The sequence below is a fragment of the Phaseolus vulgaris genome, chromosome 10 (assembly GCF_051622355.1).
Source record: "Phaseolus vulgaris cultivar YP4 chromosome 10, ASM5162235v1, whole genome shotgun sequence".
In the NCBI taxonomy this organism is placed as follows: Eukaryota; Viridiplantae; Streptophyta; class Magnoliopsida; order Fabales; family Fabaceae; genus Phaseolus; species Phaseolus vulgaris.
The window spans coordinates 6,375,307-6,390,314 of NC_143507.1; the positions used below are offsets into that span (position 1 = coordinate 6,375,307).

Below are 15,008 nucleotides of genomic sequence, written 5' to 3' on the forward strand. Positions count from 1 at the left end.
ATAAAATATTATAAAAGAATATCTTGTATATTATATTTTTTAGATATGTAGAAAATGAAATTACACAAATAATATAAAGAAAATGCAGATAAAAAAAAGTTGATCACCAAATTTAAATTGGATTTTCTGACAACGACGCCAAATTTGATAGGAGTCATCTTGTTGTCAAATTAAATTAATTTCAGCATAGACCTGTCTAACACTAGAGAGATGATCCCAAGTCGTTTCTCACCGAATCCAGTAATGAAATCAGTGAATTAGTGTTTAGAATCTATATCTTTCCACCATTGAATTCTTCACATGTTCTCTAAAAATAGATCATTTCCCAATCCTTCAACAGAGTTAAACCAACTTATTCAATAGAAATTCACCATTAAATTAGTAAATTAATCAGTACCACTTTATCATGTGTATATTTCATAGGCATGCTTATCTCTCCTATCTTAATCATGCACTCAATAAATTAATTAAAACAATGCAAACTAATTAACAAACCAAAATTTAAGATAAAGAAGACTCACCATGATACTTTATAATAAGAACATAATCAAACAATATTTAAATTTTATAGAAATAAAAAATGAATACTTTTATAAAAACTAAAATCAAAACTTAAAAAAATATAAAAAAAATATAATTACATAGGCATATCAATATTAGAAAATTCACATTAAAACCTAATAAATGCGTCTGAAGCAGAAAAATAGAAAACTGAAATGTTTCATTAAGTATCTGTTTGCTTTTATGGATGTACTGTTCACAGGAAAAGAAGTTGTTTGGATCCAGGGTTTTGTAGGGAAAAGGAGGAGATGATATACCTGTGAATAAATATCATCTCCCCTCAAAATAAAGAGATGTTAGCATCTGTTATTTTTGAATTTACTCTCATTCATCTACAAAGATTTTTAATATTAAAAAAATAGTATTTTTTATTTATTTATATACGATGTGATTTATTTTCTAATTTTATAGTATATATTTAATATTTTAAGAATTTTTTTTTGAAGTTTTTTTATTTATTTAATTTGTTGGAGTGTTTATATTAATATTTTTTTTATAATTATTATTTTTATGAGTTAGTAATTTATTTGATAATAGTTTTTTATGAAATTATTTTCTATTGTTAATTACGTTATATTTTTTTTAGTATTTTTTTTTTAATTTTTCATTACTATAGGATTTTTAATAAAAAAATATTATTATTTTTATTTATATGAGATCTGATTTATTTTCTAATTTTATAATGTGTATTTAATATTTAAAAATTACTTGAAGTTGTGTTTTTATTTAATTTGTTGAATAATTTTTTTTTCTAATTATAATTTTTAAATTATATTTATTTATATTTAATATATATTTATTTTTTAATTTTAATTTTTAAATCTACGAAATATATGAAAATTGTTTATTTTTAAGTAAAAATAACTCATTTTATTATTAAAAAGTTTAATAGGTAAAGATAAATTTGTGAAGTAACATTTAACAATTTAAAAAAAAATTAAAATTCCCTCACAATCATCGTATTACACGCACAAACTCTCATAAATTTTCTCACAACCATCGCATCACTCACAAACTCTGATAAATTTCCTTCACACATTCACTCTAACGTATCTCAATCTAAACACTCTCGCTTACCCACTCGAGTCCAAAAACACACTGAATGAGTACACAATATTAAATTAATCCGAGAAAAATTTCAGAATTAGTCAAATTGTTATTAAATAATAAGACACTATCTTCTAAGATTCCTCAACGTGCTTTTCCTGAACTTAAGTATTTAGTATTATGCATCGCGAATCCTCAAGAAACAATTTAGACAGTCACGTGGAATTTAACTTTAAATCCAAATTTCCATATTAAAAAATTTATTAACACTGACACACTATTCTTTTAAACAACTTTCTTTCACAAATAAGAAACAATTTAATCATTCCTTACGAAACTATTACTTTTTTTTACTTTTATCTTCTATCCAAACAAGAATGATCACAATCAAAAGATTCTACATGATTAAAGAATCATAAATAATTTCAAAAGAAAATAATTCAAAATATCCAAAATTTGTAGTTAGAAATCACTCTGATTTAAAAATATTTTACTATTTCCTCAAAATTAGATATTAAAAACGATGATTTTAGTATATATAATATCGAGTCAACCATAAATCCAAGATCCACACATTGAAATTCCTTTAAATAACTTTCATAAAACATAAATCAGAAACTTTAACATCAAATAAAAAATGCTTAATTTTATTTATTTTTTACGAAAACATTATGATATTTTTTATTTGCAATAAAATATGCTTTAATGTACTCTAAATGCTGATTAAAAGTAAGAATATTTTAATAAGAAATAGAATGGAGAAATAAATGAAATAAATGTAATAAATGTGTTCACATTAATGACATACCAAACATTGTTTAATTTCAAGAAGCAATAAATAATTCCCTTTCTTTCTCTTCCAAATTCCAAAATCAATCTCACTTTTTTGTGCCATCCACAAGCCTTCACTTCTGTTATATATCTCTCTTCATTCTTCATTCTTCATTCAAAACTAATCCAACTTCATCTTTTTCTCTCTCTATCTTTTTTCTCTCTCTCTCTCTCAAGAGTTCATCAATGGCATTTCATTCACCTTTCACAACCACTATTGCTCTTTCTTTCTTACTTTTCCTTTCTCTCTTTTTCACTTCTTCCCATTCTGCCCTCACCTGCGCCTCCTTTAAGCTTCCGGCCAACCGGACCTACGCCAACTGCGCCGCCCTCCCCACCCTCGGCGCCATCCTCCACTACTCCTACAACGCCACCAACCGCACCTTCGCCGTCGCGTTCGCCGCGGAGCCACCCAAACCCTCCGGGTGGGTCGCCTGGGGACTCAACCTGGCGGGCGGCGGCATGATCGGCACGGAGGCCTTCATTGCGCTCCCCGCCACCGCCGGCGGCAGAACCCTCCACCGCTACAACCTCACTTCCTACAAGGGCATCGACGAAGTCAAAGCCTTCGCCTTTGAATCGTGGGACCTCGCCACGGATGAGGCTGGCGGCGTTGTGTCGATCTACGCCGTCGTCGCCATTCCGGAGAAGGCTGGGAACGCGACCCACGTGTGGCAGGTGGGACCCACCAAGGACGGGAAGCCGATGATCCACGACAGCAAGCCGGATAACCTGCAGGCCAAGGCGGCGCTGCCGGAGGCGCTGGTGCCCGCCGCAAGTGGGAGTGGAAACAGTAGCGGAAGTGGGAACGCCACCGCGCCGACCGCCGCGGGTGGAAATAAGAGTGGTGTGAGTGAGAGGTTTGGAGTTGGGTTTTACTTTGGGTTGGTTGTTGCCTTGGTCATTGGTGTTGTTGCTCTTTGAAGTCATTTTTTTTTACTTTTTATTATTACCTGTATCATTTAATAATTTTTACTCAACTGAGTTAAAGTTAACTGAATTTTTTTTTTATATTTATTCTAGGAATTTCTTTTAATCCACTGCCATGATTTTTAAGTTTTTTTTTTCTTATTTTTCATTTTAGATTTTATCCATAATTTTGATTATCTTCGTGTTTTATCATTAAACTTTATCTTTGATTCAATTTTTCAAAGGAATGTATGCAGTCTATTGTACTAAAAAAAGTGTTTAGTTTATTTTCTTTGGTTTCAGTAATCATTTACTTTAATATAATACTCAATTTTTTATTAACTAATTTTTCATTATCTTGTCGTGGAAAAACAACAAATTACTATAAATTTGAGTTTGAGCAAGACCAATTAAAATTGCAAACAAAACAGTCATAAATTGGCATTATTACTCTAAAATTATCTTCATTGTATTTAAAATCAGAGTGGATGAGTAAGCTCTGGCATCTTTAATGGGATTTCTCAATAATCTTTATGTTATTAAGTTATACTAATTATGACATTTTTGGGAAAAATATAAATTAGTCATAAATTTTATTAAAAGAATTAATGAACCAGATAATTATAAATGGCTCTTCATAAACAGAGACCAAAATACTCTGTCAGAATGATCTGTCAAAATGATCTTGAAGGGAGTAATACATTTGAAGACTAATTTTCTCAATATTAAGTTGAGATCTAATTGTGTCAAAATGTAAAATTGTAAATTTTAAAATTTAAATATCAAGATTGATGATAAAAGACTACAAGAAAATTATTAAAAGTTAACACTAAAATAAATCATTGAAAATCAGCATGAAAATTTAGAAGTTATTTATTAATAGAAACTAATTTAAAAATTAATATTTTTTTAATTTTTAAAATAATATTTAATTTAGTTACTTAAAAAACTAATTATTTTTTTTCTAAAATTGATTTGTGTTTAATAATTTTTTTATAGGAAGATAAAAAAAATTACAAATTGACCAGCGGTTTTAATTCTGCTATATGCAACCATAACTGAAGAATATTCAACTGTTACTATAATTAAAAAAAAATATTTAACTGTTTTTTTATTAATGGTTGACACTAATGATATTCAAAAACTAAGTGGAGTTTAATTAGTAGTGGTGGCTTATGTTAGATAAGGTTTGATTTAACGCTATATTGGATATAAATAAATCAAATATGTTGGAAGGGAAACTGATAAATTATTTTGATGATGAATAATCCATAGCAATATATTATGATTGAAAAAAATAATAATTGTAATTTCAGAAAATTTACAATTAAATTTTATTTTTCACACAATTTTAATTATCTATAAATTTATTTCTTGAACCGCACAAGAATTATTCATAAATCTTTTATTACTTTCGACATGACATAATAATAATAATAGGAGAAAACTCATTATACTTGTGATTTTTTTTTACAGAGTTATGAACAATTGAAAATAAAACATTAAAATTGTGTAAAGAAATTTCAGATAACTGAAAATTAAGGAACTAACAACAGAAAAAGAATTTAGAGACCAAATTTATGGATTTTGTAAACACATATGCCAAAATTATAATTAAACTAAAAACATAGTAAGTTGAGTTTGAAAAGTGTTGGAAATCCTATATCGACTATATCGACTATAGATGACAATTCATTATATATAAGTCAATAAAAATTTAACTACATCGACTATAGATGACAATTTATTATATATAAGTGAATAAAAATTTTACCTCATCAGCCGTGTGTTGGAAATCCTACATCGACTATAGATGACAATTCATTATATATAAGTGAATAAAAATCTCACCTCATAAGCCGATTTTATGAGGTTGAGTTAAAATTAAAATTCACTTTTATATATAAAAAGATAAAATATATAAAGATTCAAAAGAGACGTAGTATAGATAGATTGTGTTTTGTATATATATAGTTCTACTTCAATGAAGTTGAACTTGGTGATAGTGAATTTAGGGTTTCAACTTACTGAATGAATTTGGTTGACTTGAAGAAAGTGATACTAGAGTTATAACTTTTGAACTAAACTATCTCCTTATTCTACTTTAATGGGTCCAATTGAACCAAAAAAACCATGAAAATTGCTTTGTTATGTTAACCCTTTTGAAAAAGAAGCTTGTTGTGGAGACACCATAAAAAAAAGAATAGCATATATGTGTGGACCAAGAGTTTTATTGCATTGAATTATTGGTGTCTAACTTTTCTTCCTTTTTTTATGCCTTCTTGCAAGTGGATTCTAACTTCCAAACTTTTTATGTAGGGTTTTCTGTATACTCTTCAAAACCACCCATTAGTTTTGAACCCTCAAGTTCATGTACTTTTTTTTATTAAATATTAACTTTAATAATTAAATTTGAAGTAGTTTATAAATTTGATCACATATAATATAATAATTGTTTTTTTATTTTAGTGTTTTTTAAATTTCTAATTGTTTAAGTTGATTTTTTGCACTAAAAAAGAAGTCAAACAAGCACCTAATTGTCAGTGGGAGCAAATTCTTCATGTGCTGACATTGGTGGTAGTACACACCTAGAAAAGAAACTTTATTTGAATCTAAGTTTATTTAAAAATAATTATGATAATTAATTAGTAAAAAAGGATTTTAAATTTAAATTCATAAAATCGGTTTATAAAATAAAATTACGTGAATGTTTGAAAATTTTGGGTGATTTTTATCACAATTTGGTTTACACTTTGGTGAGAAAAAGAAACTCAAAACATTGAAGGGGACAATCATTATGTTGTTTAATGAACATGGTTTTGTCCTTTATATGGGTTCACATGTAATCAAAGCATATAATGTTTTAAGGCATAGGTGCCATAGGCATAGGTGCCACATTTGAAATCTCGATTATCAAAATTTAATAATATTTAAATTGACCTATAAACTTTTTGAAAAAATTATCTTACGTATAAACTTTTTTATAAATGTTTACTGTTTACTTTGCAGATATATACTTTTTATATTTAATAGGAAACAAATTATATACAGAAAAAATTCAAGAACTGTAACAGTTTTAAACAAAAAGCTATATTTAAGTATTTTACCAATGACTAATTTAAATAGTTATTCAAAAGTGAAGAAATTTCATTTTCTGTCTACCTTTTAGTTTTTTTTTCCCTTAGTATGGTTTAAAGTTAGTTCACGTCATGCAGACATGGGCTTTGCGAAAGCAAAAAGTTAGTCACAAAAGCAGCAAGGTTTACGCAGCACTTTATGAAAAGAAGGATATACATATATTCTCGAGTAACTCAAAATAAAAATTTCAAATATCTAGTAGTATATGTGTAATTAATTATAATTACTCTTTCAATTTAGTGAATTGGAAGAATACAAGTAATTAATAAAAATATTTTAAGGTTAGTTTTTTATTTACAAAGGTGAAACGTTAATACATATTTTTATTTAAGAGATTTTTTTTTAATATTATTAATGTTTTCATTGATTTGAGTACGGGTAATAATGCAGGGTGAATCGGTGGATTGACCCACATTTAAAAAAAAATTAGGTGAGTTCACTAATTTGACATGCTAACCCGCTTATAACTTGTAATTTGTATCGGCTAAGGACGGGATGAAGCAGACCAGTCCACAAGCCTGCATAATAATAAAAGGGGTATTTTTTTCTACAATATCTCAAATTTTTTCCTGCACCTATCAATTTTAGAAATCGAATTCCGAAAGTCAAAATAGTTGTTATAGATTTAGAAGGTGAAATAGTTGTTTCGAAACGTTATTTTAGATTTTTTTTTCTTCAAAATTTTAATTTCTAGAATTTGACTTTTAAGTTATGAAAATTAAATTTTGAAATTGATGAGGTGGAGGAAGAAATTTGATGGGGTGCAGGATGAAACACCCTATAAAAAAAATACATAATTGTCTCTTCAAACTTTTGTTTTCTATATATTTTTTAATTTTTAATAAAATTTTATTTTTTTTATGTGGACTGGATTGCAAGCCTGCCGGTCATCCCTTATGCAGGATGAGCCAATAAATTGAGCATGTATTACTTAAGCGGCGCGAGCCAACTCAATCTGCATTTTGCGAGACAAGACGGGTCAATCCCCATTGTTACCTCTAAATTTGAGGATGGATGGATCTTCTATACTTAAATATTATTATATATTTACTTTTAAGAAGTGTATATATAGATAAAAGGATTCTACCTTTATTAATAGATATTTTGGTAAACACATTTCACAATCACAATATCGTGGAGTTTGAATAAAAATCAATTAAGTCATTTTAGTTATGATTCTTATTTGAAATTAGAATATCTTATCCTCTTCATCAAATAATGAGATGGATCTTTCATCCATAGCTAACAACCTCTAAACACACATGAAACAATTGCTTCAAAAGAATGTTGGAACTATGTAAGTTAGAATTACATCCATGCAACAAAAGAGGGAGGAGAACATTCAAACATATTTTTAGTCAAGGACTTGAAGCTTTTCAATCAACATGAGGAGGAACTACATCAATATCACATTGAACTCCAAGTTCTAAGTGACCAATTGAATGTTTTGGTTCGTGGTCAACAACAATAGCACAATGTCAATGACGATCTATAAAGTCATGGTGCACGACATATTGAGGAGATATTGAATCATCAAGATGTACTATTATACTATACAATCTTTTACTAAAGAGACATTGTTATGTATGAGTTAAATGTCATGATCCCAGTTAAATTAAAATAAACATATTAAAAAACACATTTTTAATAAAGAAAATAATAATATCAAGTTAAGCTTCATCTTAATAATGAAATATAATATATATATATATATATAATCATGAAAAAATTGTTAAATATAGATAATATATGTGTTAAAAAAAGAGTTTTTCAAATATTGATGGTATGAAGAAACATTTACTAACTTTGAAATATATAAAACAAAAACTAGAGTCTAATATTGTAACAAATTAGGTAGGGAATGCAACAAATATAAATGTCTCTTAATTTCTAATTGAAAAATATATTTTTTTATTAATTTTTTCACTAGATTTTTTTTTTTCACAATTTTTTTCTACTAAAGTTTTAATGAGTCGCGTTCTTAGGTCATGAGAACTTTTATGCTTCCCATGTCATACCTTCTTCATGAATCATCAAAACTTAGTTTTCAATTAAATCACTATTATGCTCCAATCTTTTTTTACTGACTTTTACCAATTCTAAAATTGCTTGTTTACTTTAAGTTGCCTGATTTTTAAATCTGATTTTTTATTCATAAAATGAAATCGTTAAATCTTCTTTAAGTTAAAGTAAATTTATAATCATGATGGTCACAGTTGTAGATTATGTTTTTTCGTTTCTTGTGCTGGTGAGATAAATATAAGAAATTAAAATGTAAAGTTACTTTAATGCTTTATGTCAAATGTTAACCCATAATACATACATACTTAATCTTATTATATTTATATAAGATTTTAATGTATATAGTCTCTAAAAAATATTAGTCTATTTTTAGAATATAATAATATCATCATTTTACTATATAAGTTGAGGTAGAAATTATTTAAAAAAGAAAAATAAGAGTAGAAAATTGCATTTAGAAAAAACAAAAATCTAAATGAAAGGACAATAAAATGAAAAATGAGAAAAGGATTGGTCCCTTTGGGATGCTGCCAATTTTTTTTTTCTTACCCATCACCCTTTGTCTTTCTTTTTCATAGGATTGGTCCCTTTTTATGACTCTTAATAAGATGCATTAGAAGACAAATTCTCTTCCATTCCTTCACCATATATGCACACATGATGCATCATTCAAACATATTTAATAATTGTTATTTTTTGTCCTATATATATTTGCCTCTATGAGTTATTTTAAAAAGATAGAAAAAGATTATAGGGGGAGAAATAAAGAATAAATTTATATCAATTTCATCACTTTATATTCTTATAATGTTTTCTGTGTTTTCTCTAATATTAAATAAACTTTTCACCTTGACATTGTATTTGAAAAATCTCCAATGTTTTTATTTTTTTTAAATTTTTTTTAAGATGTGAATTTGATACTTCCAAATAGTATCTAGAATCTTCAGTTTTTGTTTGAAAAAAAATTAAGAGTATTATTGTATAGAGAAATAGAGACAAGATTGTGAAACCGTAGTGTTTTATTTCATATTTTAATAGTGTTAAACATTTTTAATTGGTAGAGTTATTTTTTAATTAGTAAATTATACTTTTTATATATGATAATAAAGAAAAAAAGAAAAAGGAATCATATCAAATTATACATTATTGTATGGAATTAATACTTGCTTTGAATTATATCATAAATACTTTTATGGATATCCTGAATAAAAACTAGTATATGATACATATAAAAACTGTTATTTTTTTATTATGATAACACGTGTCTTTTTTAAATTGTGATCATGGTAATTATGTATTTTAAAAAAATATCAATGTCTCTTCCTTTATTAATATTCTATTTATAAAAACTATTTTATAACTATTTCTTGTGAGTATTTAAAACCATACCTTGAATGAGTAATAAAAACAATTGCTCTCATTATTGTAGAAATTCTAGTCTTCATTCTAGTCATATATTTTTAAAATTTATTCTTACAATCTCAAACATAGGCAAATCAAATGTCTCACTTGTGTACCTACAATTTTTTTTATATATTTGAATTATCTTTCATCCTAATTTTTGTTTTTAATTATATATTCTCTATCTTTATCTATCTTATATTATTGTCTTTTTATCTTATATTAAATTTTTTATTTTTTATGATATTGTATAACAAATATGTGTGGATTGAATATTTGAATTATTGTCCATTTACTGCTCGTATCTTATTGATAAGTTTGCCAACAAGTCATCAAGTAAATTACTTTGTTAGGGAAAACGGTGAAATATAATAATGAGTTAAATATTTTTTTTTCTTGTATTAATATGAAATTAATTTTTTTTTAATCTAAATTTTAGATCTCTTAAATATTTTTAGAAAAAAATAATAATAGAACTAGTCATTAATAATATTTTTTTAATCTAATAATCAAATTTTCAACGTGAACTATATTATAATATTATAACATTTACGTTAATAATGAGTTAAAATGAAATATTTTAACATCTTAATTCAAATTAAAAAAAAATTTATTATAAAAAAGAAACTAGTAAAAATTCATTTTAATAAATTTTTTTACTATAAATACTCAGAAAATATACCATGTACACTATGGATGAAAATTAATTTCGCATGAAGATACTAGAAAAAAAAAACATATTTAAACCAATAGTTATTTAATTGTTTATATTTTCCATTTATCTTTTTCGGATTTTTATTTTTTAAAATTTACACATATTTGATTTAATTTATTTAATTTTCTTCATCAGATCTCACTTAACTTGCTATTTTCTTTTTAGTTCCAATTGTGTATGCCAGTATGATGACGCCATTAGATTGACAACTTTTTCTTTTTCTCTCGTAGGGAAGGCAAAATCATTGGTTTCACTCATTCCCACCTAATAGTTTCAAGACTTGGTGAATCAATTCAAAAAATGTTTTCATTTTCACAAAATAAAGTAGAATAAAATGGTGATAAATAGTTTTGCATGGCGAAAAGTAATTTTTGAGATTCTTTCCCAAAAGAAGCTTTTGACTCAACATGTTGAATCATTAAGCAAGAGAATTGAGAGGGTGAAGAAATACAAGTGATAGAATCACAAAAGCTTGCACCTGCATCACTTCACTTTGTTAGTGGTTGCGAGAATTGTGGAAGAAATAATCGATAAGGGCAATATTACAGAGAGCAATGATGGAGTTACAGAAGAAATCAAGTAGGAAAGTAGAATAAAAGGAGATCACAACATCACCCAAATGTTGGAGGGTGGAATCAAAATGATATAGGCTCTTTTAATGCACTACCCCAACACCAAGGCCAAATTTGTAAGAATGAATGTTAGACAATATTTGACGTGAATTTTAAGTCTAACTCAACTCCATAAAATCAATTCATGGAGTGAGGTTTGCACCCACTTATATACAATGAAATATTTTCATATGTAGTCGATGTGAGATTTCCAACATTCACCTTCAACCATACAAATATCCAGGTTGCTATAAAAAAACATTTTTCTATAAGTTCCTTACTCATCCTGAACGAAACTCTAAATGGAACTGTAGGACCATTATTACCAAGAATGACAAGAAATATGAGTAGGGCAGAAAATAAAAGAATGAGTGTGATAAGTGCGATTGAAAGAAATTGAAAAACAATAAAAAATGACAGAAAATAGAAAATGAAAAGAAAAAGAAAAAGAAATTGAAGAGGGGTAGGCAAAGAAAAATATGAAGGGAAGATAAAAGAAAAATATGTGTTCAAGGAATTAACTTACTCTTTAGTGTTTTTCAAGAAGAATAAGGAAGATAATATGCTCATTTTATGGTTATTTTAAAAGACTCTAAATCAAGATATATTTAAATAAGGTGTGAAAGAAAATGTGTTTTTATGCAAAATTCGTTAAAAAATTATTCATTAGAGAAGACTTGCTAATGATGACATAATTGAATTGGAGGCAGGATGTAATGCTATCAAGTAATAATATTTACTTCCTAAGTTAAAGGATCTTGAAAGTTTCACAATTCCACCACATGAAATTTGTGAGAAAAACATTACTTGATTTAGGGGTTAACATGAATTTGATGTATTTATCCATGTTTAAAAAATAAGGGATGTGGAAGTTAAACCCCATGAATATATAACCCTTGATAAATTGTTCAAATTTTTCTATGGGATAGTGGAAAACATGTTAGTAAATGTTGACAAATTTACTTTCCCTCCATATTTTGTCATCATAAGCATAGAGGATGACTAAAAAATATCTATTATTTTATGGAGGACTTTCATGAAAACTATACAAGCCCTTATTGATATTGAGGATGATAAGTTTAAATTAAGGATGCATGATGAAAATGTTTTTTTTAATGTTTTTGAAGTCATAAGGGTATGTGATTTAGAATAAATGTGTTTGATGAGACAATGAAATACATTCATAGTAATTTTAATAATTTTTCACCCCTGAGAATACGGTAGTGCAAAATTTTAGTGCAATGACTAACTCAGAGCAAAAGAAAATTGTTGAGAGCATTCAAAATTTTGATAATTGCAAATAAATCTCAAATCACCCGAAAAAGATTGAAGAGTTCACAATAAAAAAGGTTGTTGTGAGAAAAGTTGAGGATGAAAATTATACCTTTTCATCTTAAATATGTCTTCCTTAAGAGAGAAGATGAGAAAATAATCATAATCATCAACAATCTGACCAACGAAGAGGATGAGAAACTCATTGTAGCATTGAAAAATAGCAAACAAGCTTCAAGACAACAAATTTATGATATAAAGGGAATAAATGCTTCCTATAGCATGCATAACATCAACCTAAAAAGTGAGTATAAATAAGTGGAACAACCTTGAAGACGTCTGAATCCTACTAAGAAAGAAGTATGAAAAGAAGTATCGAAGCTTCATGAGGTTGAAATGATATTTTCAATCTCCAATAATGCCAAAGTTAGCCTAATACAAATGTTGCCAAAGAAAGATGGGATGATAGTGATAAAAAATTAGAAAGTTGCATGCTTGCAATTTTTGTTTACTTCTTTGAAAAATGCATTGAGGTATTTACGACGACTTTTATATGTTTAGACCCTTTTTTTACTAGTTTAAATAACCTTGAATTGGTGTTACAAATATGTATAAAGGCTAACTTAGTTTTGAATTGGAAAAAATGCCATTAGTGAGTTTTTTTTCCTGTATAATATTGTTTTGACACGCTTAATTTGATTGATAAAGATGGAAGTGGTTGATAAAAGACTCCGTAATATTAGAATGAGTGTTGAGTATGTTAAGTCATCAAATGGAAGAACTCTTAAATTGAAAGAGTGTGTTAGTGTCTAGGCATAAATATGAACATTGGTTTGAATCATTTGATGTTGCAAGATGAAATTCCACTTATTGCAAGATGAGATTATAAATAAGTAGTTGATGTTATCCCACTTCAAACTTCTATTTTATCAAAGTTTAGTAAATTTATTTTATTACAGAAGAGAATTTGTTGGATGAAGTTGTCGCGGGGGGGGGGGGGGGGGGGGGGGTGTTATAAACTATTGCTATAAACAAATTGAATCTTTTGAAGACAAAATTAAGAAAGTGATAGAAAAGTTTAAGATGTTTGGAGTGTAAGAAGTTATGTAAATTAATTTCTATAAAGTGACTCACATGACATAGAGTTTGAGTTTTGGGCCCGAATATCATTTAATAATAATAATAGAATTAAAGGCCCGTTGGTTAACGCGAGAATATATATCTGATGATACCTAATGAAAACCTACATCTGATGGAGATTGGGAAATAAGGACAATAGTGTTCTGTCTCTGCAAATAATAGTTGTCTCACTTTTAACCATCAAGAAAGTGTGTGTCATGGATCAAGGTAAGGCCTATTCCTTCTTGATTGTATGGATATGTGTGAGAATCATGATGTGATAAGATTTATATGTGAACATGAATGTATGTGTTTATAATCATGTTTTAATTTACATGTGGTATTAGAGCCTTGTTGCTCATTTTGTGATTCTCCATTGATGTTTTTCCATAATTTTAAGAACCCTAATTTAGTTCCCAATTTAATTAATCCCAATTGAAGAACCATAATTTTAAAATTAGGTTTTATGGATCATAATATCCATTTCTCAATAACAAAAATCCTCTTCTTCCTACACCCAATGCCATTAACTATGTTCATACCTTGTGAACCCAAACGCGTCACCGCTGCAAGCCTTCGTCGTTGTCGACGTGCACATCTCCGTCACCACACATATCTGCAGCCGACCACGCAGGTGGTCGCGACCTGGTCGACATCAAGGAACGTGGTGGTTCGTGCGGTGATTGTGGATTTGTAAGGATCGAGCCCATGGTGTGGTGAACGTGGCTTAGGGTGTGACGACGCCGGCGTTGAAGCCTGGTTCGACGCAAACCACCATCGTCAGTTGGCGGTGCGGTGGTTCGCGTAGTGGCTCGCACGGTGGATTGACTGGCGGCGCGGTGGTAGTGTTGTGGCAGTGCGTCACGTTGGTGTTTAACATGATGGATGGTGAAATTGAAAAGAAGCCGAATGGCGCAGGGTGGCGGTGATTATGTTCTAGGGCTTTAGCAAGAGGGAAAAAGAAACGATCTGTGAATTATTCCCTGCAACTTATGTCATCATTTTTTTTAATTCAATTAATGAATCACATGTGCACCTTACGTCATTAATTGGATACACCTTTGATTGTGAATAATATGTGGGGTAGCAATTTGGTCCCATTTTTTTAGAATTCAACCTTATGTCATCATTTGTTTAAAATTATTTTTTATTATGTTATAATGTAATTAAATTTGCACTAAATTAAAGTTTAATTAATTGACTGAAAGTGAGGAATGGAAAATTATTTTTTCCGCTTTATGTATTAAATTTTAAATTGAAATTTTGGAATTATTTGTATGATAGATTTGTTAATCACCAAAGTGATCAAATCTTTAAGTTTTATTTAATTACAGATTACTAATAAATTTTATTTCAATTACCTATAGAATGGATGCTAAATT

The 15,008-nt window shown here is 28.0% G+C and overlaps 1 protein-coding gene across 1 annotated transcript; it reads left to right on the forward strand.

Moving 5' to 3' along the window:
* Nucleotides 1-2,419: 2,419 nt before the first annotated feature.
* On the forward strand, nt 2,420-3,450 carry LOC137818634 (cytochrome b561 and DOMON domain-containing protein At4g12980). Its single transcript, XM_068622168.2, has one exon. The coding sequence runs from the start codon at nt 2,626-2,628 to the stop codon at nt 3,361-3,363; it is 738 nt and encodes a 245-aa protein (XP_068478269.1). The 5' UTR covers nt 2,420-2,625; the 3' UTR covers nt 3,364-3,450.
* Nucleotides 3,451-15,008: the final 11,558 nt, after the last annotated feature.

Excerpts from the sequence above, each read along its gene's own strand:
- LOC137818634 (XM_068622168.2), top strand. The coding sequence starts at position 2,626 with ATGGCATTTCATTCACCTTTCACAACCACTATTGCTCTTTCTTTCTTA.